General features: G+C 36.6%; 1 protein-coding gene across 4 annotated transcripts in view; it reads left to right on the top strand.

The window, feature by feature from the left end:
- The window catches only part of EXOC6B (exocyst complex component 6B), a 616,111-nt gene that overhangs the window by 321,679 nt on the left and 276,107 nt on the right, over positions 1–18,325 (top strand). For all 4 annotated transcript variants that reach the window (XR_009405326.1, XM_059405853.1, XM_059405856.1 and 1 more), the window contains 5 exons: positions 981–1,052; positions 1,778–1,875; positions 3,366–3,471; positions 4,333–4,442; positions 13,677–13,788. Coding sequence is in view for 3 of the 4 variants with exons in the window: in XM_059405853.1 (XP_059261836.1) it covers positions 981–1,052; positions 1,778–1,875; positions 3,366–3,471; positions 4,333–4,442; positions 13,677–13,788 (498 nt within the window). In the remaining variant the exon portion in view is untranslated. The remainder of the gene's footprint in view (positions 1–980; positions 1,053–1,777; positions 1,876–3,365; positions 3,472–4,332; positions 4,443–13,676; positions 13,789–18,325) is intronic.

The raw sequence follows: 18,325 nt of genomic DNA on the forward strand, positions 1-18,325 counted from the left end.
CAGGCTCCCTACTCAGGAATCTGCTTCTCCCTCTCCCTCTGCTCTTGCTTGTGCTTTCTTGCTTTCTCTCACTCTGTCAAATAAGTAAAATCTTTAAAAAAAATTGATGAACCCTACCATTGTGGGAGAATTCAACACACCTCTTTCAGGAATTGGGAGATCCAGTAGAGAGGAAGGAACCAGACTGTAATCAAGAGAATTTGAATATCAAAATTTCACATTTTTCACATAGGGACATGCATCTTTGACTCCTGTGCACAGAACCTGTCTTCCATGTTGTTTCAATTTTCAGTTTTATTGATAAGAGATTATACATGGACTCTGTTTGTAACCTTTCCTCTGTATTTATGTTTATTTTCTCTTTGTATTCCTTGTGCTCTTTACTTTTGTTTTCTCTTGTTTAATCAGGCTTGCCCAAGATTTGTCTTCATTGATATTTTTAATTAGCTTTTGGTTTCATTGATCAAGTCTTTCATATCTTCTCTATGTTATTTCCCCTTCTCATTTGATCAAAATTGATCTGTCATATACTTATGGTTAATTTTGGCTTTTAGAGCTTCATGGGTTGAGTGCTTAATTTATTTTCAATCTTCTGTGTTTTCTGTTTGCCTCTAAAAGTATAAATATATTTTGAAATGGCTTTAGGCACACTGCATAGGCTTTGATATCAAGTATTATATTGTTGTTTATTCTAAGATAATCTGCAGTATCAGTTTTGATTTCTTTTTTGACTGAAGAATTATTTAGAAGTATGTTTTTAAATTTCCAGCTGTTAAAAATGTAGATCATGGCTTATGGGAGGCTCTACCCATCTTTTCCCTGGCTAAATCTGGTGTTACCTTGAGCCAGGAAAAGGTTAGGGTTAGACCCATTCTAGAGACCCTTCACCAGGTAAAGCAGTAAGCACTGAAAGAATTCAAAATTTAGGTTTATTTTAATAATTAAGATGTTTTTTCCTCATTGTCTTTTATTTCCTTTAGTCTTACTGCTCTGATCCAAACCTTGTGTTGGATTTGAAGAACCTCATTGTGCTTTTTGCTGACACACTTCAGGTTTGTGACTTCTGTTTACATAGAGTGATCTAGAATAGTCTTCATCAGTTCCAGATCTTTCCCTCACCTACCCAGCTTGAGTAAATGCCTTTTAGTTCTTAGTTGTGTTTCTTCTTTTCCTAGAGCTAGATCTTATCTTTTTATAGCATTTCCTGATCATTACCTGGACCAATTTATATTCTCATAAATAGTTCCAGTCCCCCTCTTTTTTTTTTTTTTTTTTTTTTTTTGCTCAGAGCCAGTCAATTAATTGAACCACTCACTACATTAGTTTTTTTTTTTTAAATGTCCTTAACTCAGATACAGTGCTTGAATGATTTTGGAGTTTTTTAACTACTATCTTGAATAACAATTGTTGATTTGAATCACCAATCATATCCCATAAGGATAGCATTAGAAGTGGGTAGCATTTCAAATTTCTTTCCCTACTCATGAAGTTTGCTAAGGGGACATGAGGAGTTGCCGGGAGAACTTTGTGGACATGGTATATGGTATATATTGATTTTAATTTTCATCTTTCTATTTTTTTTGACTGGCTTAAATATTTTTATTGGTATCTTTTAATTCTTGAGAGATAAGAACTAGATGTTAGGTGGGAATGAAACATGCTGCTGTCATGCTTTCATTTAAATTGAATGATAATGTATTTCAGTGCCTGATTTCTCTCATGTTGCCTCTAAAAAAATCGCCCTGTAAAATGAAGACATTTTCTTATTTTGTTTCAGGTGTATGGTTTTCCTGTAAATCAGCTTTTTGACATGCTGTTGGAAATCAGAGATCAGTACAGTGAAACTCTGCTAAAGAAGTGGGCAGGTATCTTCAGGTGAGAAATGATCTCTGGTCATGTGTGGTTGTATGTGCATGTGCCCATATGTGCTGGTATGTATACACATGTTTATATATAAGTCTTCTCAGATATAATAAGCAACAAGTATGTGTGGCTTATCTATTCTAGCTTTGATCCTAGTTATGATTCAGAATTTAAGTACATTGTAGAAATGTTTCAAAGCTCCCAAGATATCTGATCTCAGTGTATCAGGTCTACTATGTGGAGAGTTCCAGACCTCATTTTGGCTTTCCCCCTGCCTTGAATAAATGTCCAATACCTTAGTTCATACCATTAAAATCATCTTGTGTCTTCTTAATATATTTTTGGAGGTTATGGCTATTCTATAGCTCACTCATAGAGTAGTAGCTTTGAGCCCCTTTGAATAATTTAGGCTTTTTTGAGAACCTTTTTTGAAGACTTACTCATGTGATTCCTCTAATGCGTCCTTCTCTACATTTAGAGAAGAGATCTATTACAATGCAGTGTTTGAAGTGTATTATTTAGTTATTACATCATGCATCATGTATACAGTAATATGAGAGCTCCTCTGTTACACCTCGCATTGACAGATACCTCCTTGGACTGTTTTCCTGTCACACAACCCATGTCAGATCACTTGAGTTTCTTCTCCTTTTGAGCCTTCATGCTTTTATTTAAAGTGGTCTTCCTGCTTTAGCGCAAGACCCTGTCCCCAAGATCAACTTACCCTGTTTTTAGATTCTTCTAACTTTAAGATCTTACATTTTTCCTTTAATCTTACTAATGGTACAGTTGTATTTAGGGAGGATTCTGTCTGTAGGAACCTTGAAAATTAGTAACATCATCTACCCATGGTCTCGAAAGTGCCTAATCCTACCCCTTTAGTAAATTTGACTTTGATTTTAGTAGTATGGTCTCTGCTTTTAGAGAGTCTCCAGTCTCGTTAAGGTGCCAGTTCCTATGGAGGGAAGTTCATCCTTAGTACAGAACAGTAGGTGAAAGTAAGTGAATGTAATTTGGATTTATTATGGAAGTTACTTTTCCTCATCTGCCAGTTTTGAAAGTTAGAATAGAAGATCTAGTACAAGAATAAAGAACATAATCAAATATGTTTTCTTTAAAAACAAGCAAATAGAAAAACCCCAAATAAAACCTTTCTGCTTTTCTTGCAAGCATCCATCCTTTTATTGTTTACTACTCATTTGCCTCACGGCTTCTACACGTTGAAAGTTTGTCTCATCTTTAAATCTCAGATACTATGAGCTCATGTTCGCAACTGTGTTCCCTTTGTTTCAGAGCGTAGTTTTCTTTTGTTCTTCTGTTAAAGATGTTTTTACCTGAAACAGATCGCGTCATTGTGGAAGGAATAGAATAGGGACTGGAAAACATTGGTTTGGGTGGTTAGAAACATGCAACCATTTGAGTTTACCTGAAAATTACTTGTGATCACAACAGTGATTAACCAGCCCACCCTTCCTTCCTTCCTTCCTTCTTTTTCTTCCTAGAAACATACTTGATTCTGACAACTACAGTCCTATACCAGTAACAAGTGAAGACATGTATAAAAAGGTGGTAGGACAGTTCCCATTCCAAGATACAGAGCTGGAAAAGGTAAGAGTACTTTTGCTTTGCCATCCTCCAGAAGTTTTCATTTTATCGGTTTCATTGAAGACATTACCTCCAACTCAATGCATTAGACCTCTAGAACACCTTCAGAGATTTTGGGGATTAAAAGAACAGAAGTCCCTGTTTTGGGAATCAGTAGATGACCTGAGGGTCCTTTCACCTCTGAAGTGTTAGGAGTATTGCTAGGCATGTTCTGGTGTTGTTTATACTTTGAAATACTTGTTTTCATTATAGTTTTAGGACATTTTCTCTCCAAACATGCAGTAAAAATTGTCCCATGCTATGTAATTCCATGCTATGTAAAACCAAAAAATTGGTTTTGACAGTGTATTGAGTCATATATGTACTACCACAATAATGATATCGAAACAGTTCCGTCATCCCCAAAAGTTCCCTCATGCTGCTCCTTTTCATCAGTTCCTCCCAACCCTAACCCCCAGTTTTTGGTCACTGATCTGGTAGCAATCCATCTACTTTTGATTTTTCAAGAATGCCATATAAACAGAATCATCCAGTAGATAATGTTTTGAGGCTGGCTTCTTTCACTCAGAGTGATGCTTTTGAGATTCGTCTAAGTTGGTGTATGTAGCAATAATTCATTCCTTTTTATTGTTGAATACTTAGCACAGCTTTTTTTTTTAAGCCCTTCATGTGTTGAAAGACATTTGAATTATTATTTAAGCTTATATCTTATTCTTTTCAGAATCAGGAAACTTTGGAAACACTTTCTTTAATTTGAGGTTGTTAAATAGACAAGGAAAATTCCTTTTGTATTTTAATTGACTTATAAGTATCGTCAGCATATGTTAGTTTGTGACTTGCTTTCATTAATTCTTGCATTTACAGCAACCATTTCCAAAAAAGTTTCCTTTCTCTGAATTTGTGCCAAAAGTTTACAACCAAATTAAAGAATTTATTTATGCCTGCCTGAAGTTTTCGGAAGATCTTCACCTAAGGTATGCTTTGAAACAATGGAAATGTAACAGATGTTGAAATTGTGACTCTTAGGCACATGAATATTCTGAAAACCTTTGCATAACCCCTTCAGCTCTGATTTTGAAAGTATTAATATTAGCCATTCACAGCATGGCACCTGCTATATTATAAAATCATGGTAAAAGGGGAAGTTGGAAAGTTCCAACAAATTTGCAAGTTGGAAACTTGCGAATAAATTGTTTTTGTTTGTATTACTTAGCTTATTCTCTATTTTTGTTGTAAATTTGCATTTTAACACTTTTTTATTAGTAAGAATTAACTAGAAGACAGTATATTGATTTTTGCTTTCTGTTTAATGAAATTTTAAGACTACTAGGGGTGTAGAAAGTATAATCTTTTGAAAATATCCTTCTTTCCAAATATTCTCTGGGCTTGTTGAAGGTATCCTCATCTCCTTTAAGTTAAATTATCTGACTAAATGTGTACCGAACCTATTTCTGTACCAGATACATCCTTCTTACTGGGAATGCAGAAGTAAAAGACACAGTTCTTTAGCCTCAGATATTGTCAGTATGAACTGAGGGTTTTAAGCATGAAAATATACCATGGTGAGTGTTGCAATATGGAGAAATGACTTGCAAAACACCTAGAAGACTACTTAGCTCATCTTAAAGAATTTGAAGAGGCATAGTCATTATGATCATCTTTGTGAATAATAATCTTTTAGATTGTCTTTTTTAAAAGATTATTGTCTTTTCTAGAAGAACTCCCTTCTCTTGGTGAATGATACCACCATTCACCCAAGCCAGAAATCTAAGAATCATTTCAACTCCTTATTTTCTATTAACTATTTTTATTAAAAACAAAGTTTCAAGCATTGGTCTACATTTTTGTAAACAAATTACACATATATTAAAAACATCTGTAAAACTGAAAATAGTACTAATCCCTGAGGTGCTGGAAAGTATACTCCATTTTTCAGAGGAAGAAAGTGAGCAGAGAGAGGTTTAGTAACTTTATCAAGGACACAAGAATAAGTGTTTAAGCCAGGATTCAAATCTGGTCAGGCATCACCTTCAACAAAAAGAATACTGCCGAGTTTACAGTTCTTACCCCTTGGCTTTACTGTATTAGTATTTTACATACATTGTCTCAGCTGTCACAGTGTTAAGTGTTAATTGTCCCCATTTAATAAATGAAGGCAGTGCTCATTTGTAAATTAGTCTCTCTAACCCTAATTGGTGACAAAATTGATTGTTGCATGTTTTTTTATTTGTAGCTCTTTTTTTTTTTTTTTTTTTTTTTTTTTTTTCCCTCTTTTTTTTTTTTTTTTTTAAGTTCTCTCTTCCCAGTGTTGCTGCTTTCATTCACATTGTAGTTATAATTGACTTGGGCGACTTAAATAATCTCCTAATTGTTCTGAAATGTCTAACTTTGCTTTCCCAACCATCTGCCCTTTCTCCTCATTCTGTTCTGTATGTTCCCTAGAGTAATTCTTCTAAAATCAAACCTTATGATTTAGCTTTACTCTGCTCACCTTTCCAAGGATTCCTGGTGGTCTACTGCATAAAGTTCGAACTTGAGCCTGACACAGTTCCCTATCTGCCTGCCTCCTCCCCTGCTCCTTGACCTAGTCCTTCGTATACCTTTCCAGGTTCATATCCTAGGCAATTTCTGTGTCACTCCGTGCTTCAGTCCTACCAACTTATTTGCTGTTTTCTGATCCTAATGTGCTATACTTGGCTCTACTCATGAAATTACCTTTTCCTCATTAGTGCTCCTAACAAGCTTCCACCCATCCTTCCAGGTTCACCTTCTGCCTTTACTGAATGAAACCTTTCTGACCACTTCCATCCCTAATGGACTTGATCTCCTGACTCCTTTGTGCTCTTTCTGTACCTTGTGAATACTGTTATCAAAACTCCTCTTAGATTTTATTACTCTACTTGTGTCTTTGGGTTTCTGTATGTACTAGACTGCTGGTTTATTTCTTTGCTGGTTTATTCACCTTACATTATAAGTAAACTGTTATTTATCAGGCTGTGCTTGGTAGTGAGGACATTAAGATGCTGAAAATATGGTCCTTTCTTCAAGGAGTGTATAATCTTGCTGAGGGACTGAGCGGTTGGATAGTTGTGCTATGATGGAGAGACATAGCAGCAACAAAGGAGCCAAAAATTGAGATGGATTAAGGATGTTAGAAAAGGCCTCTTGAAGAGCAGAAGCATTTAATGTTTTGTTCGGCACAACATCCCCTGCACCAGCTCAGTAAATTAAAGAAAAAAAAAGAAAGAAAAAAAGAAAGGAAAAAAAAGAATGAGTGAATGGAATGTATGGCATGCCAAGCAACTCCGAAAGTAAACATAATTGGAAATAGTTTGAGTCACTTGTTTGATAATCATTCTTACTGAGTAAAAAATGAAGCATAGGGTTTGTGTAGTTAATTTGTTCTGTTCTTTGAAAATGAGGTTGTTTTCATGGAAATGGTTGCATGGAAATGAGATTATCTTTGGAAGTTATAAACCAAAACTTTTTTTTAACCCCTTGAGGCCCACCTTCACCACCACAACCAAAAGACTTAACAACCGAGAATGGTCTCTAGGGTACTGTTACGTATGTTATGTATAGAAAATATTACAAGTTCTTTGCATAGTGACCCTTTCTATGTTGGAGGAAAGGTAATATGGTAAAGGGATAGTGTGAGTAAATTGTTCAGAAGTCTTTTTCTTGCTTGAATATTTTGAGCTTTAGACTGAAAACCACCTTTGTTTTGTTTAAAATTAACAAAAATAGTCAATTTGGGAAGACTTTACAGCTGCCTTTAGTCTTTGGTTTACTTACCTTATTTTCTAGGCTACCTTTGCCTTATAACCTGCAGTGATAGAGACCTCTTTGACAATCATGGGGGGGGGGGGGAGATTATAATTTGGGATATGAGAATCATATGTATAAAAACAATTAGTTCTCTTAAACATAAGACTCCTAAAATGGGAAAACCTACAGTATTGAGGTTTTTTTTTTTTTAAAGATTTTATTTATTTGACACAGAGAGAGAAAGAGAGCACACAAGTGGGCAGAGAGAGAGAGGGGAGGAAGCAGGCTCCCTGTGGAGCAGAGAGCCCAACGTGGGGCTCGATCCCAGGACCCTGGGATCATGACCTGAACCGAAGGCAGAGGCTTTAACCCACTGAGCCAGCCAGGCACCCCTGGTATTGAGATTTTTATGAAACTTGGAAGGTAGTTATTCTCATAAATGAAATTCCTATTTTTTTTCCTGTAAAAATTTCCCCTTTTACATTGAATAGAAGATGCTGAATAGCATTAGAAATGTTGAAAATATATATATATGAATTCTGAGGACACAAAACTCTTTCTGTTTGAAAGAAAATTCTTTTTAAAGATAGCAAATAAATGGAATGGCTTTGGTAAAATAATGTTCTAGCACTTGCACCTGACTTAAAAAATAAGAATACACACACACACACACACACACACACACACATATATATATATAGTTTTTTTAAGTTATTAAATTGGATTTCTGTAAAGAATTTAGGAGACAGAATAGTTCAAAGAAGAAAAATTTTAAAGACTCAAAATTTTAACAGATAGTGATGACTACTCTTTACATCTGGGAAATCTTTTTTTTTTTTTTTTTTTTAGTTTTTCTTCCATGTGAATACATGTACATGCATAAGACTTCTTTTTTTAAAAGCAAATTACTATGAGATATTTCTGCTTCTATTTATAATATAGAAAGCCGGAAAGAGTATTGTTTCCTCCCTAACAATGAAAAAAACACAAAACAAAACAGATAAATTACAAAATGAAAAATTTTCTGGGACCCTTGAGAAAGCTGAAAGAATTTAGAAAAGAGAAGATGCTACATGCAGGTATAGTGAGAAGTGTTACGTCAGACTTCTCAAAAACTATGCAAGCCTGAGACGATGGAGTGCCAGGCTTCAAGGACTCAGAAGAACAAATCAATGAGAATTCTATAGATAGTGAAATAACTTTCAGAAACAAAGTAAAATTTTTTAGCTGAATGGAAGCTGATAATTCATTTCCAACAGACCTGTAGCCTTATGCACACATGATACAAAAGGAAATTCTTACATGGAAGAAACATATGTGATCTTCCCTTCTTTCCTTCCCTTCCAGCTACTTCTTGCTATGTATGTATCCGTGTGTGTGTGTGTGTGTGTGTGTGTGTGTGTGTATAGTATCAGAAGCCCTATTTATATTAATTTTGATTAGTTAGTTGAGATATTGTCTTTTCTCCCTGTATAATTATCATTTTGTTTTTGTAATAAGTAATGTTTGTGTTTATGTTGAAATACTTTGTGTTCTGTTACTTATCAAATGTTCTTCACCTCCCTCCCCCTTACAGTATCCATAATGATTCTTGCCTGAATCAGTTTGTCACTCAGAAAATTACTGGCTTATGGTTTTTAATTAATCTATGGTTTATTAATTCCTTGTGTATTACTTGGCATTCTCTTTTAAGGATTCCTCCATCTGCTTCCTTGCTACTTATTTTCTCTCTATCTCTCTGTTTATTATCTACCTACCTTCAGGTGAGACTCACGGATTCTTATTTAATTCACTTGGTTCACTCCTTTACTGTATTTGTTTTGATGCCCAGACTGTCCAGACTTAGGGCACACAAGCCATTTGATACTAGCTCCTGTGCCTTGTTGATATATTCTTGTCACATTTTGGGACCTTACTTAACCATGGTATCATTGATTTATGCAAGGAGCCCACTTTCTTTTGAGTGTTGAGTACTGAGTGCTATCTTGAACATAAGATTTGGGCATGTGTCTTTATTTTAAAATGTGTCATTTTGAATGAACAAATAGTTGTATACTGTTTTTTTTTTTAAGATTTTTCATATATATATTTGAGAGAGAGAGATCAAGAGAGCTCAAGCACAGGGGACGGGGCCAAGGGAGAGGGAAGCAGGCTCCATGGGGCTTGATCCCAGGACCGTGAAATCATGACCTGAACTGAAGGCAGGTGCTTAATCGACTGAGTCACCCAGGTGCCCCTACGTATTGTTTTTTTATGCAGTCTGCCTAGTTGGAGTGTTTATTCCATTACCTGAATGAATTTAGTGATATGGTTGGACTTAAGTGTGCCGTCTTATTTTTGTTTTTCTATTTTCCTCATTTTTTCCCGTTTCTTGTCCTTCTTGATTAGGTTATGTTAGTATTATGATTTATTTTCCCTATTGGCTTTACTTGAGTATGACCTTTCGGTTTTTTAAGTTTCTTGTTCTTGTGGTGGCTCTGGGGATTACAGTGTACATTGTTAATTTATCATAGTTTACCCTGAATAATATTATATCATTTTGCATGTAATTTAAGGCTCTTCAACAGTATAGAGTAATTTATCTTCTTACTCCTTTTTTTCTTAACACTTTATAAAAAGATTTTACTTACTTATTTGACAGAGAGATAGAGCCAGAGAGCACAAGTAGGGGGAATGGCCGAGGAAGAGGGAGAAGCAGGCTCCCTGAACCTGATGCCCCTCGGATCATGACCTGAGCCAAAGGCAGACACTTGACCTACTGAGCTATCCTGGCACCTCTTTTCTGTCCTTTTTTTTTGATGTTGTTGGTATATCTTACACATATATACCTCTTTTTAATTCTAAAATATGTTACTGTGTTTGCTTTGAACATTTAATTGTATTTTAAAGTTCAAGAAAAAATTTGTTTTTATTTTTGCCCACCACACATATACCATTTTGAGGCGTTCTTATTCTTTCCTCCATATCTACGTTATCCTTTGGTATCATCTTCCTTCAGCATGAAAAATTTCTTTTAGCATTTTCTTTAGTATCTGCTGGTGTTGGATTTTCTTAGCTTTAAAAAATATTTCTAGGGACACCTGGGTGGCTCATTGGGTTAAGCCTCTGCCTTTGGCTCAGGTCATGATCTCAGGGTCCTGGGATCCAGTCTCGCATTGAGCTCTGTGCTCAGTGGGGAGCCTGCTTCCCCCTCTCTCTCTGCCTGCCTCTCTGCCTGCTTGTGATCTCTCTCAAAAAAAAAAAGAAAAAAAATATAAAATAACTAATTTTTTAAAAATTTTAAATTTTTTTTAGAGAGAGAGGGGGAGCAGGGGAGGAATAGAGGGAGAGGGAGAGAGACAATCTTAAGCAGACTCCATGCCCAGCATGGAGCCTGACACAGGGCTCAATCCTAGGACCCTGGGATCACAATCTAAGGCAAAATCAAGAGTTGGACCCTTAACCGACTGAGCCACCCAGGGGCCCCTCGAAAATACTTTAAAATAACTAAAAAATTATTCTGAAAGTATTTTTATCATCTCTATTTTCAAAAATATATTTTCTAAGGCATAGAATAAGTTGCTAGTTCTCCCTTTCCCCACACTTTAAAGATTGCATTCCACTGTCTGCTTCCATTGTTTTCTGAAGAGAAATAAGCCATTATTCCTATTGTTGTTCCTCTGAATGTATTGCCTTGTTTCCCTTTTTTCCTAAAATCTTTTGTTTTTAAGATTTCTTTTTGTCTTTGGACTTCATAATTTGACTGTGATGATCTTATTGTTTTATTTATATTCATTTTGTGTGGGATGTACTAAACCTCATGGATCTGTGGTTTGAAGTATTGTATCATGTTTGGAGATGATTTTGCCTATATTTCTTTAAACATGTCGTCTTCTTCTTTCTCATTCTTTTTTTCTTCTTTTGCAACTCCTAGCTGCTTGATGGATCATTCAGATTTCATCATTACTTGAGTGAACTGAATATCTCAGTTTTAATTAGCTTCAAATTACTTCTGATTTCAAATGCTATTGCAGAAGTCTCTTTGTGCATAAGACCAGCTCTGAAATTCCAGAGCTTTCATCCAGGAGCTTATCTCTGATCTTAACGAGATTTGAACTGGGATGGGTTTCAGCTTTCGTTTTTTTCTCTCTTTTGGATTGCCTTTCTGTAGCCCTGAATCCAAAACCCCTTGCAAAATTTGCAAGATCTCTCTCTGATTTCTCACACTGCCCTCACCAAGGAGAACTCTTGTAGGGAAGAATTGTTGGGTCAGTTACTTTATTTTTGTTTTGTGGCTCTCCCGGATTCCAAACTGTAATAGTAGCCCACACTGTGAAAGGTTTGGCTGATTTCTCCTCATCTCAGCAAAGCCTTTCAGCCTCTGACTGTTTCAGTCCTTTATCCTTTATCCATCTGTGCCCAGATTAAGCAAATGGCCTCATGTATGAAAGTGACTGCTACCCTTCGCTCACCATTCAAAGATGTGTCCTGGTGTGGTATACAGTTTTGTTCTGTTGTACGTGTGTGTGTGTGTGTGTGTGTGTGTGTGTTTATGTTAATTACACTGTGTTGACATTGAAGGAAAATACAGCTTTTAAGATTAGACCTAACATTTTTGTTGTTATGGAGGTCATAGTGGTTTTTCTTGATCTTCTACATCATATCCAAATGTGGAACTTCTGCTGGATCTTAAATCATAGTAGAGATACATAATCAGTATAGGATGTGATGAGAACAATTAATATCAGGAGCACCAGATTATTTTAGACACCTGTGTTAATCACTTTTATAGCAACCTATACTTATTTGTAGCTCATATTACAATTGACCTGATATAATTATGAATTTAAAATATATGAAGGCAGGAACCATAGCTATTTTGTTCATTCGCCATTTTGATCTCATTATTCCACAACACAATGCACTGCACCTCGTATATTTGTGGATGAAGCATTTCAGTTCAGTAATAATTTTGGAAAGGTCAGCAGTGGGCTAGAGGGTATTGGTCAGTTAAATGTATCTTTGCATGGACCCTGTAAAAATATTTTGATGTATCATTTTTTTTTATTATGTCCTTGCATTCTGTAGTCTTGTTTCTTTTTAGTATTTTTCTGTTTTTCATAGAGCATGATAATGTGGATTGCCTATATATTTAGAATTGTAAGACTTTAAATCTGATTCTACTAAGCCTCTTACTTTCTTCTCTAGAAAGAGAAACTGATGAGATAAATTTTGTGACCACTGTCCACAAGTAATAAATTTATAAAGAACTCACAAATCTCTATTTATAGTTATCTCTTGATGTTTATAATCTAGTATTTCTACAATAGTAACCTTATCATTGAGGGAATACTTGTCTTCAAAGGACATCTTTTATAGAAAGCCACCTTTGTGATGCTTTCAGGGGCTCATGAAGACTGTATAGGTCCAGAATTCACGCTATTAGTTACAAGACTATTGTCTTTTTTAAAACTTTGTATATAAAGATGGCTGTTGAATCATTTTCTTTATGTTTAGTTTCCTTTTTTTGCATAGAAAATGTCATTTTGGGGCACCTGGCTGGCTCAGTTGGTAGACTATTCAACTCCCAATCTTGGGGTTGTGAATTCTACCCCCACACTGGGGATAGAGTTTACTTAAAACAACACCACCACCATATGATAAGGGCTTAATAATGTCCAATCTTGGGGTTGTGAATTCTACCCCCATACTGGGGATAGAGTTTACTTAAAACAACAACACCACCATATGATAAGGGCTTAATAATGTCCATTGGATTAAAAATTAGTGAATAAGTTAAAGATTTATCATTTGGGGGATATTCAGGATTATAAGACATTTATGCTGAATTAAACTACTGGTCTGAAACAGTTATATTGGAATCAGAGCAAAATAGACCTTATATGAAAGATGACAGTAAAGGAGCAGAGATATCTTTTCTTATGGGCCTTTACCAGCTAATGTACAGGAAGCCAATAGGGAGTCCATGTTGTAAAATTCTAAATATTAACAATATATGAAGGAACTTGGAAGTATAGGAGAAAGGAATCATGCAGGGGAATTCCTCATCTACCCTGGAGACACTATAGCATAGTGTTTAAATGGTGTGGGCTTTAGAGCTAGATGGCCTGTGTTAAAATCCTTTTTGTGCTGTGTGCCTATTGTGTTTCCTTGAATAAGCTGCTTAACTTCTCTGTGCCTTCATTTCCTCCTCTGTACACTAGAAATAATAATAAAACTATTTAGTATCATTGGTCTGAAGTTTAAGTGAATTTTCATATATTAAAATACTTGGAATCTAATTTCTGGCACAAGGTAAATGTTATTTGCTGCTGCCATTATTATCATTGTTGTTATTGTTGTTGTTGTTATTATTATTATCAGAAGTAACTCTGGCACCTTGTTTGTTTGCAAACTAATCTGCTACCTGGGATGACTGACTCTTGAGAATTCTTTTTCAGCTCCACTGAAGTCGATGACATGATTCGCAAATCTACAAACCTGTTGCTAACCAGGACTCTGAGCAACTCCCTGCAGAATGTCATTAAAAGGAAGAATATTGGACTTACTGAGGTAAAGCTGCTCTTAATGGAGGCAGCCAAGGCAATGTGTGAACAGATGTCTAAGCTTTGGGGCCCGTTTGTGAGTTAATTATAACTTTCTATATGGTCCATCACGTTTTTCCTAATGGATTCCTAATGGTGAAAGTGCAAAACAGATACTTTGTTTCTCTCTTTGGTCACTTTGGAGAAATCTATTACATATTTGAAAAGTCACTTTCTCTCTCTCTCATTATTTTCACCAGCTTAACTGGTTTTCCTTTCCAATGTTGTTGTGTTAAATTGATATTATTTGTCATCAATTACATAAAAACAGAATTGTTGGTGGGAGAATATAGTCACCGTCAAGTTCCTATCTAAATGAGTGGCAGTTCTGAAACAACATGCAACATGAAATCGCGTTCTGTCTGCATAAGTCACCGATGCCAAGGATGTTGGCGCTTCTAGTCCAGGGTTAGTGTTAGACTCAGCTTTTGTTTTTGAGATACCTCATGTATATGGATGGTAAATTACTCTTTATCAGCATCTAAGTCTAGGGATTTGGGATTGCGGAAATGTGAGAGAAAGGCAATCGTCACATTTCTGTGGAAGCTTACAGAATCTCACAAAACGAGGAGGGATATTACATACACGTTGAGAACAGTATCTTGGCAAACTGAAGATTTGGCACTTTGGCATATAGTCCTAAAATTTAGAAAGATGTGAAGTTTCCTTTCTCTTGGAAACCCAGGATTGCATGGGAGCGTCAACCTGCCATTTTATGGAAATTATAGTGCCAAAAGTGAGAGCTTGGAGGAATTTTTTTCACAGGGAAAGGGAAAGGCTGTTGGCCATCTGTTTTACTTGTAGAGGTGGTGTAATTTGAAAGTCAGTTGCTCTAGAAAAAATTGACATTTTCAGATATACACTGTCAAAGATAATGGTGGAAGTAGGCAAATGGTTAATGATGCTGAGTCATGGGTAAAGACAGCTGGAAGCCAGGTGAACATTTCCTTCTGATTTTGGACTGCTTGTTCCTTTCCCTGTGTTAAGATTTTAAAATATTATAATGTGGAACTTGGGCACTGTTTGAGTTCCACTTAGAACAAACTTTTTTACAATTGAAAGTTACATTTGAAGGACAGTTGTTGGTATAGAAATATTAGGTATTATTTTTATGTGTCTGAGAATAGGTTAATTTATTTTCATCATCACGAAGGCTAAGAAAAAAGGAGAGTGGAGTGAAGTGGAGTGAAAAGTCAGAGGCCCTCCTATATTTGTTATATTATACTGTTCTCCTTTTATGAGTCCCAAGTAGGACAGGAAACTTGTTATTTTTTTGTCAGCTGTCTCTGTATTACAACTCTCGATATAACTTTTCTGATGCCATTTGATTTAGCAGTGTCCTTAAACATTTTAAACAAGTAGCATAGCAGGAACATGGTGTGATAGAAACAGCTTTGGCCTTAGAAGGGTCTTGAGTTTAGCTGTGGCTGTGTCATTGATTTACTGTGACATCTTTTTTTTTTTTTTTTAAGATTTTTATTTATTTATTTGAGAGAGAAAGAGAGCACAAGCAGGGAGAGGGGCAGAGGTAGAAGGAGAAGCAGACTCCCTGTTGAGCATGGAGCCCGACATGGGGCTCGATCTCAGGACCCTGGGATCATGATCTGAACTGAAGTCAGACGTCTAACTGACTGAAACACCCAGGCGCCCCTTACCGTGTCATCTTAAGAGAAAGACCCAACTTCTCAGTTCTTCAGTTTTCCTGACTCCATTGACCTTTAGGGTAATGCACAGATCAGGTCACGATAGGAAGACTCAGTAGTTCTTTTTTTTTTTTTTTTTAAGATTTTATTTATCTATCTGACAGAGAGAGACCACAAGTAGGCAGAGAGGCAGGTAGAGAGAGAAGGGAAAGCAGGCTTCCTGCTGAGCAGAGAGCCCGATGCAGGGCTCCATCCCTGAGATCATGACCTGAGCTGAAGACAGAGCCTTAATCCAGTGAGCCACCCAGGCGCTCCTGTACCATTTCAGCAAAGGTATTCTTCCTAAGTCATTGGCTCTTTCTAGGCAATAATGCATTTTTGTTATCAACATCTTTGCACATGGCTAAAGGAACATCTGCACACATTTATTTATTTTGGCTATTACTATGGTGTATACATGTATAGATAAATACAGACCCAGTAATTTTTATTACCATCCAGTGTATCTTTGAATAACTATGTTACTCCCCTTTGGGCAAAGAAGACATTATATCCTCATTTACAGGAAATTCAAGTGAGTTCCCATCTAAAATCATCATCATGCTAGGTAACACTTGTGGAACAGTTTGTACTCTGCAAAGCCCATCACAGATACCATCTCATTTGGAACAGTCACATTTGGAACTAGCTGGGCATGTGTTCTTATTCCCATTTTATGGAAAGCATAATTAAAGTTTAGGGAGATTGCCCACGGTTATGTCATTAACAAAATGATAAAAATGAGACCTATGTCTGGGTTGTTTTTTCCCAGACTTAATTCACTTCTACTGTAATGTACTGCCTTTCATATCGATTTAATTATTTCATCGTAACAAAGGGATTTTTATAAGAAGTCCATAGTAATACGGAAATTGTTCTAGTTAGAGATGATTTTGTGTCAGCGAGCACATCGCCATTCCAACAAGAGTTGTATTACAAGCAGACAAAACTCACCGAGTCCTACTTCAGATTGTTGGACAATCTTTAGGACTTGAAAGTTCCCATAAACTCATGTCTCTCTGTCGACCTGTCTTGTTTGAATTTACATAGTATCTCATGTCCTCTTTTCTTCCTGTCCATGCACTCTATCCTTTCGGCTTTTTCTCTCTGTTCTCTAGCTTTCTTGCTTTCCTCATTGCTTCTTTGCTTCCCCATGTTGAGCCAAGACAACAACATTTCCTTTGAGTTCTTACTTGCTATAGTTTAAATGATTTGCACCGCAGACCTTATGTGCCTATCCCCATTCAGTCAGCACAGGGTTAGTTGTTTTTCTTAGGCTGCTGCTTCTAGCTCTGTGGGAAGAAGGGCAGCTGAGCTGTGGTTAAGAACATGTGTTCTAGGGCCGCCTCGGTGGCTCAGTCGTTAAGCGTCTGCCTTTGGTTCCAGGGCCCTGGGATCGAGCCCCACATTGGGCTCTCTACTTGGCGGAAAGCCTGCTTCTCCCTCTCCCACTCCCCCTGCTTGTGCTCTCTCTCTCTCTGTCAAATAAATAATAAAATCTTAAAATAAAAAAAAAAAAAAGAACATGTGTTCTAAAGCAGAGTACCTGGGTTCCAATTCTGCCTGGGTTCTCTTCCCTTTAAAAATGTGTGCTGAGGAAATGGCTTGGCTTTATGTGTAGAATGGGGACAATAAGAGCATGTGTTTCAGAGGGTTGTTGTGAAGATTGAATGAACATACGAAGTGCTTAGAACAGTACCTATACTCAAGGCATATCACCTGGTATTGTTAAAAAAGAGGTCTGGGCAGGTAAACAGTGATTGCCAGATTTAGTGCAGAGATGGTTTTTCAACTAAGAGATGTTAGAAGATTAGAGCAAGATAACCCGTTAAGATAAATAACTTGCTTGTTAACTTTATAGTATTGAGTACCTACTATGTAACAGGCACCAATCTAAACCTTATAGATAAGTAAGTGAACAACAAGGACAGCAACAAAAGGGGTCCTCGCTTACATTCTAGTGGCAGAAAACACAACAGATATTAAGCAAAATAAATAGTAAATCATCTAATATGATAGAGGGAGGTGAAGGCTTCATTGAAGTTAAGGGAATCAGGGGTCTGGTGGAGGTCCAAGGTTGGTCTTAATAAAAAGATGGTGAGTTATCATTAAAGGGCAAAAAACATTCTTGGCAGAGGTTAGAGCAAAGGTATGAAGGTATGAAGTTATTGGTCAGCTCAGAGGATAATAAGGAAGCTAGGGTAAAGCTAGAGTGGAGTGAGAAGGGGGAAGACAAGCAGGAAATTAGATCACAGAGGTGCTAGGGGTCTGTGGTGGGCCCGTGTGAAGTGTTAGGCTTTCATTTTGAGTGGAGTGGAAAGCTATTGCAGGAATTTGATGAGTGATGCAATATGACATATTTCAAAGGAATAGCATTGACTGTGGTTTTGAGAATAAGCTGTAGGGTATAAACAGGGAGACCAGTTAGGAAGCTATGACACTAATGATTTGACGGCAGTGTGGGTGGTAGCCATGGAGGTGGTGACAGGTGATCGGATTTGGAGTGTAGAGTCAGCATGCTTTCCTTAGGGCTGGATGTGAAGGGAGAGAGAAAGCAAGGAGTGGAAGGTAACTCCAAGATGTTTTTGATTCGAGCAGCTAGAAGGTTGTACATACCATGCACCGTGATGGCAAAATCTTTGGGTAGGGCTAGATTTAGGATTGAAGATTGGAAATTTGGTTTTGTACATATTTAATTTGTAATGTTTATTCACATATATCTTGCAATATTGAGTAAGCAGTTATATATGAGTTTGGAGTTTGAATGAGAGGTTTGTCCTGGAGATAAAAATTGGGGGAATACAAATAATATTTATAACCACC

This window comes from Mustela nigripes, chromosome 7 (assembly GCF_022355385.1).
Source record: "Mustela nigripes isolate SB6536 chromosome 7, MUSNIG.SB6536, whole genome shotgun sequence".
Classification (NCBI taxonomy): domain Eukaryota; kingdom Metazoa; phylum Chordata; class Mammalia; order Carnivora; family Mustelidae; genus Mustela; species Mustela nigripes.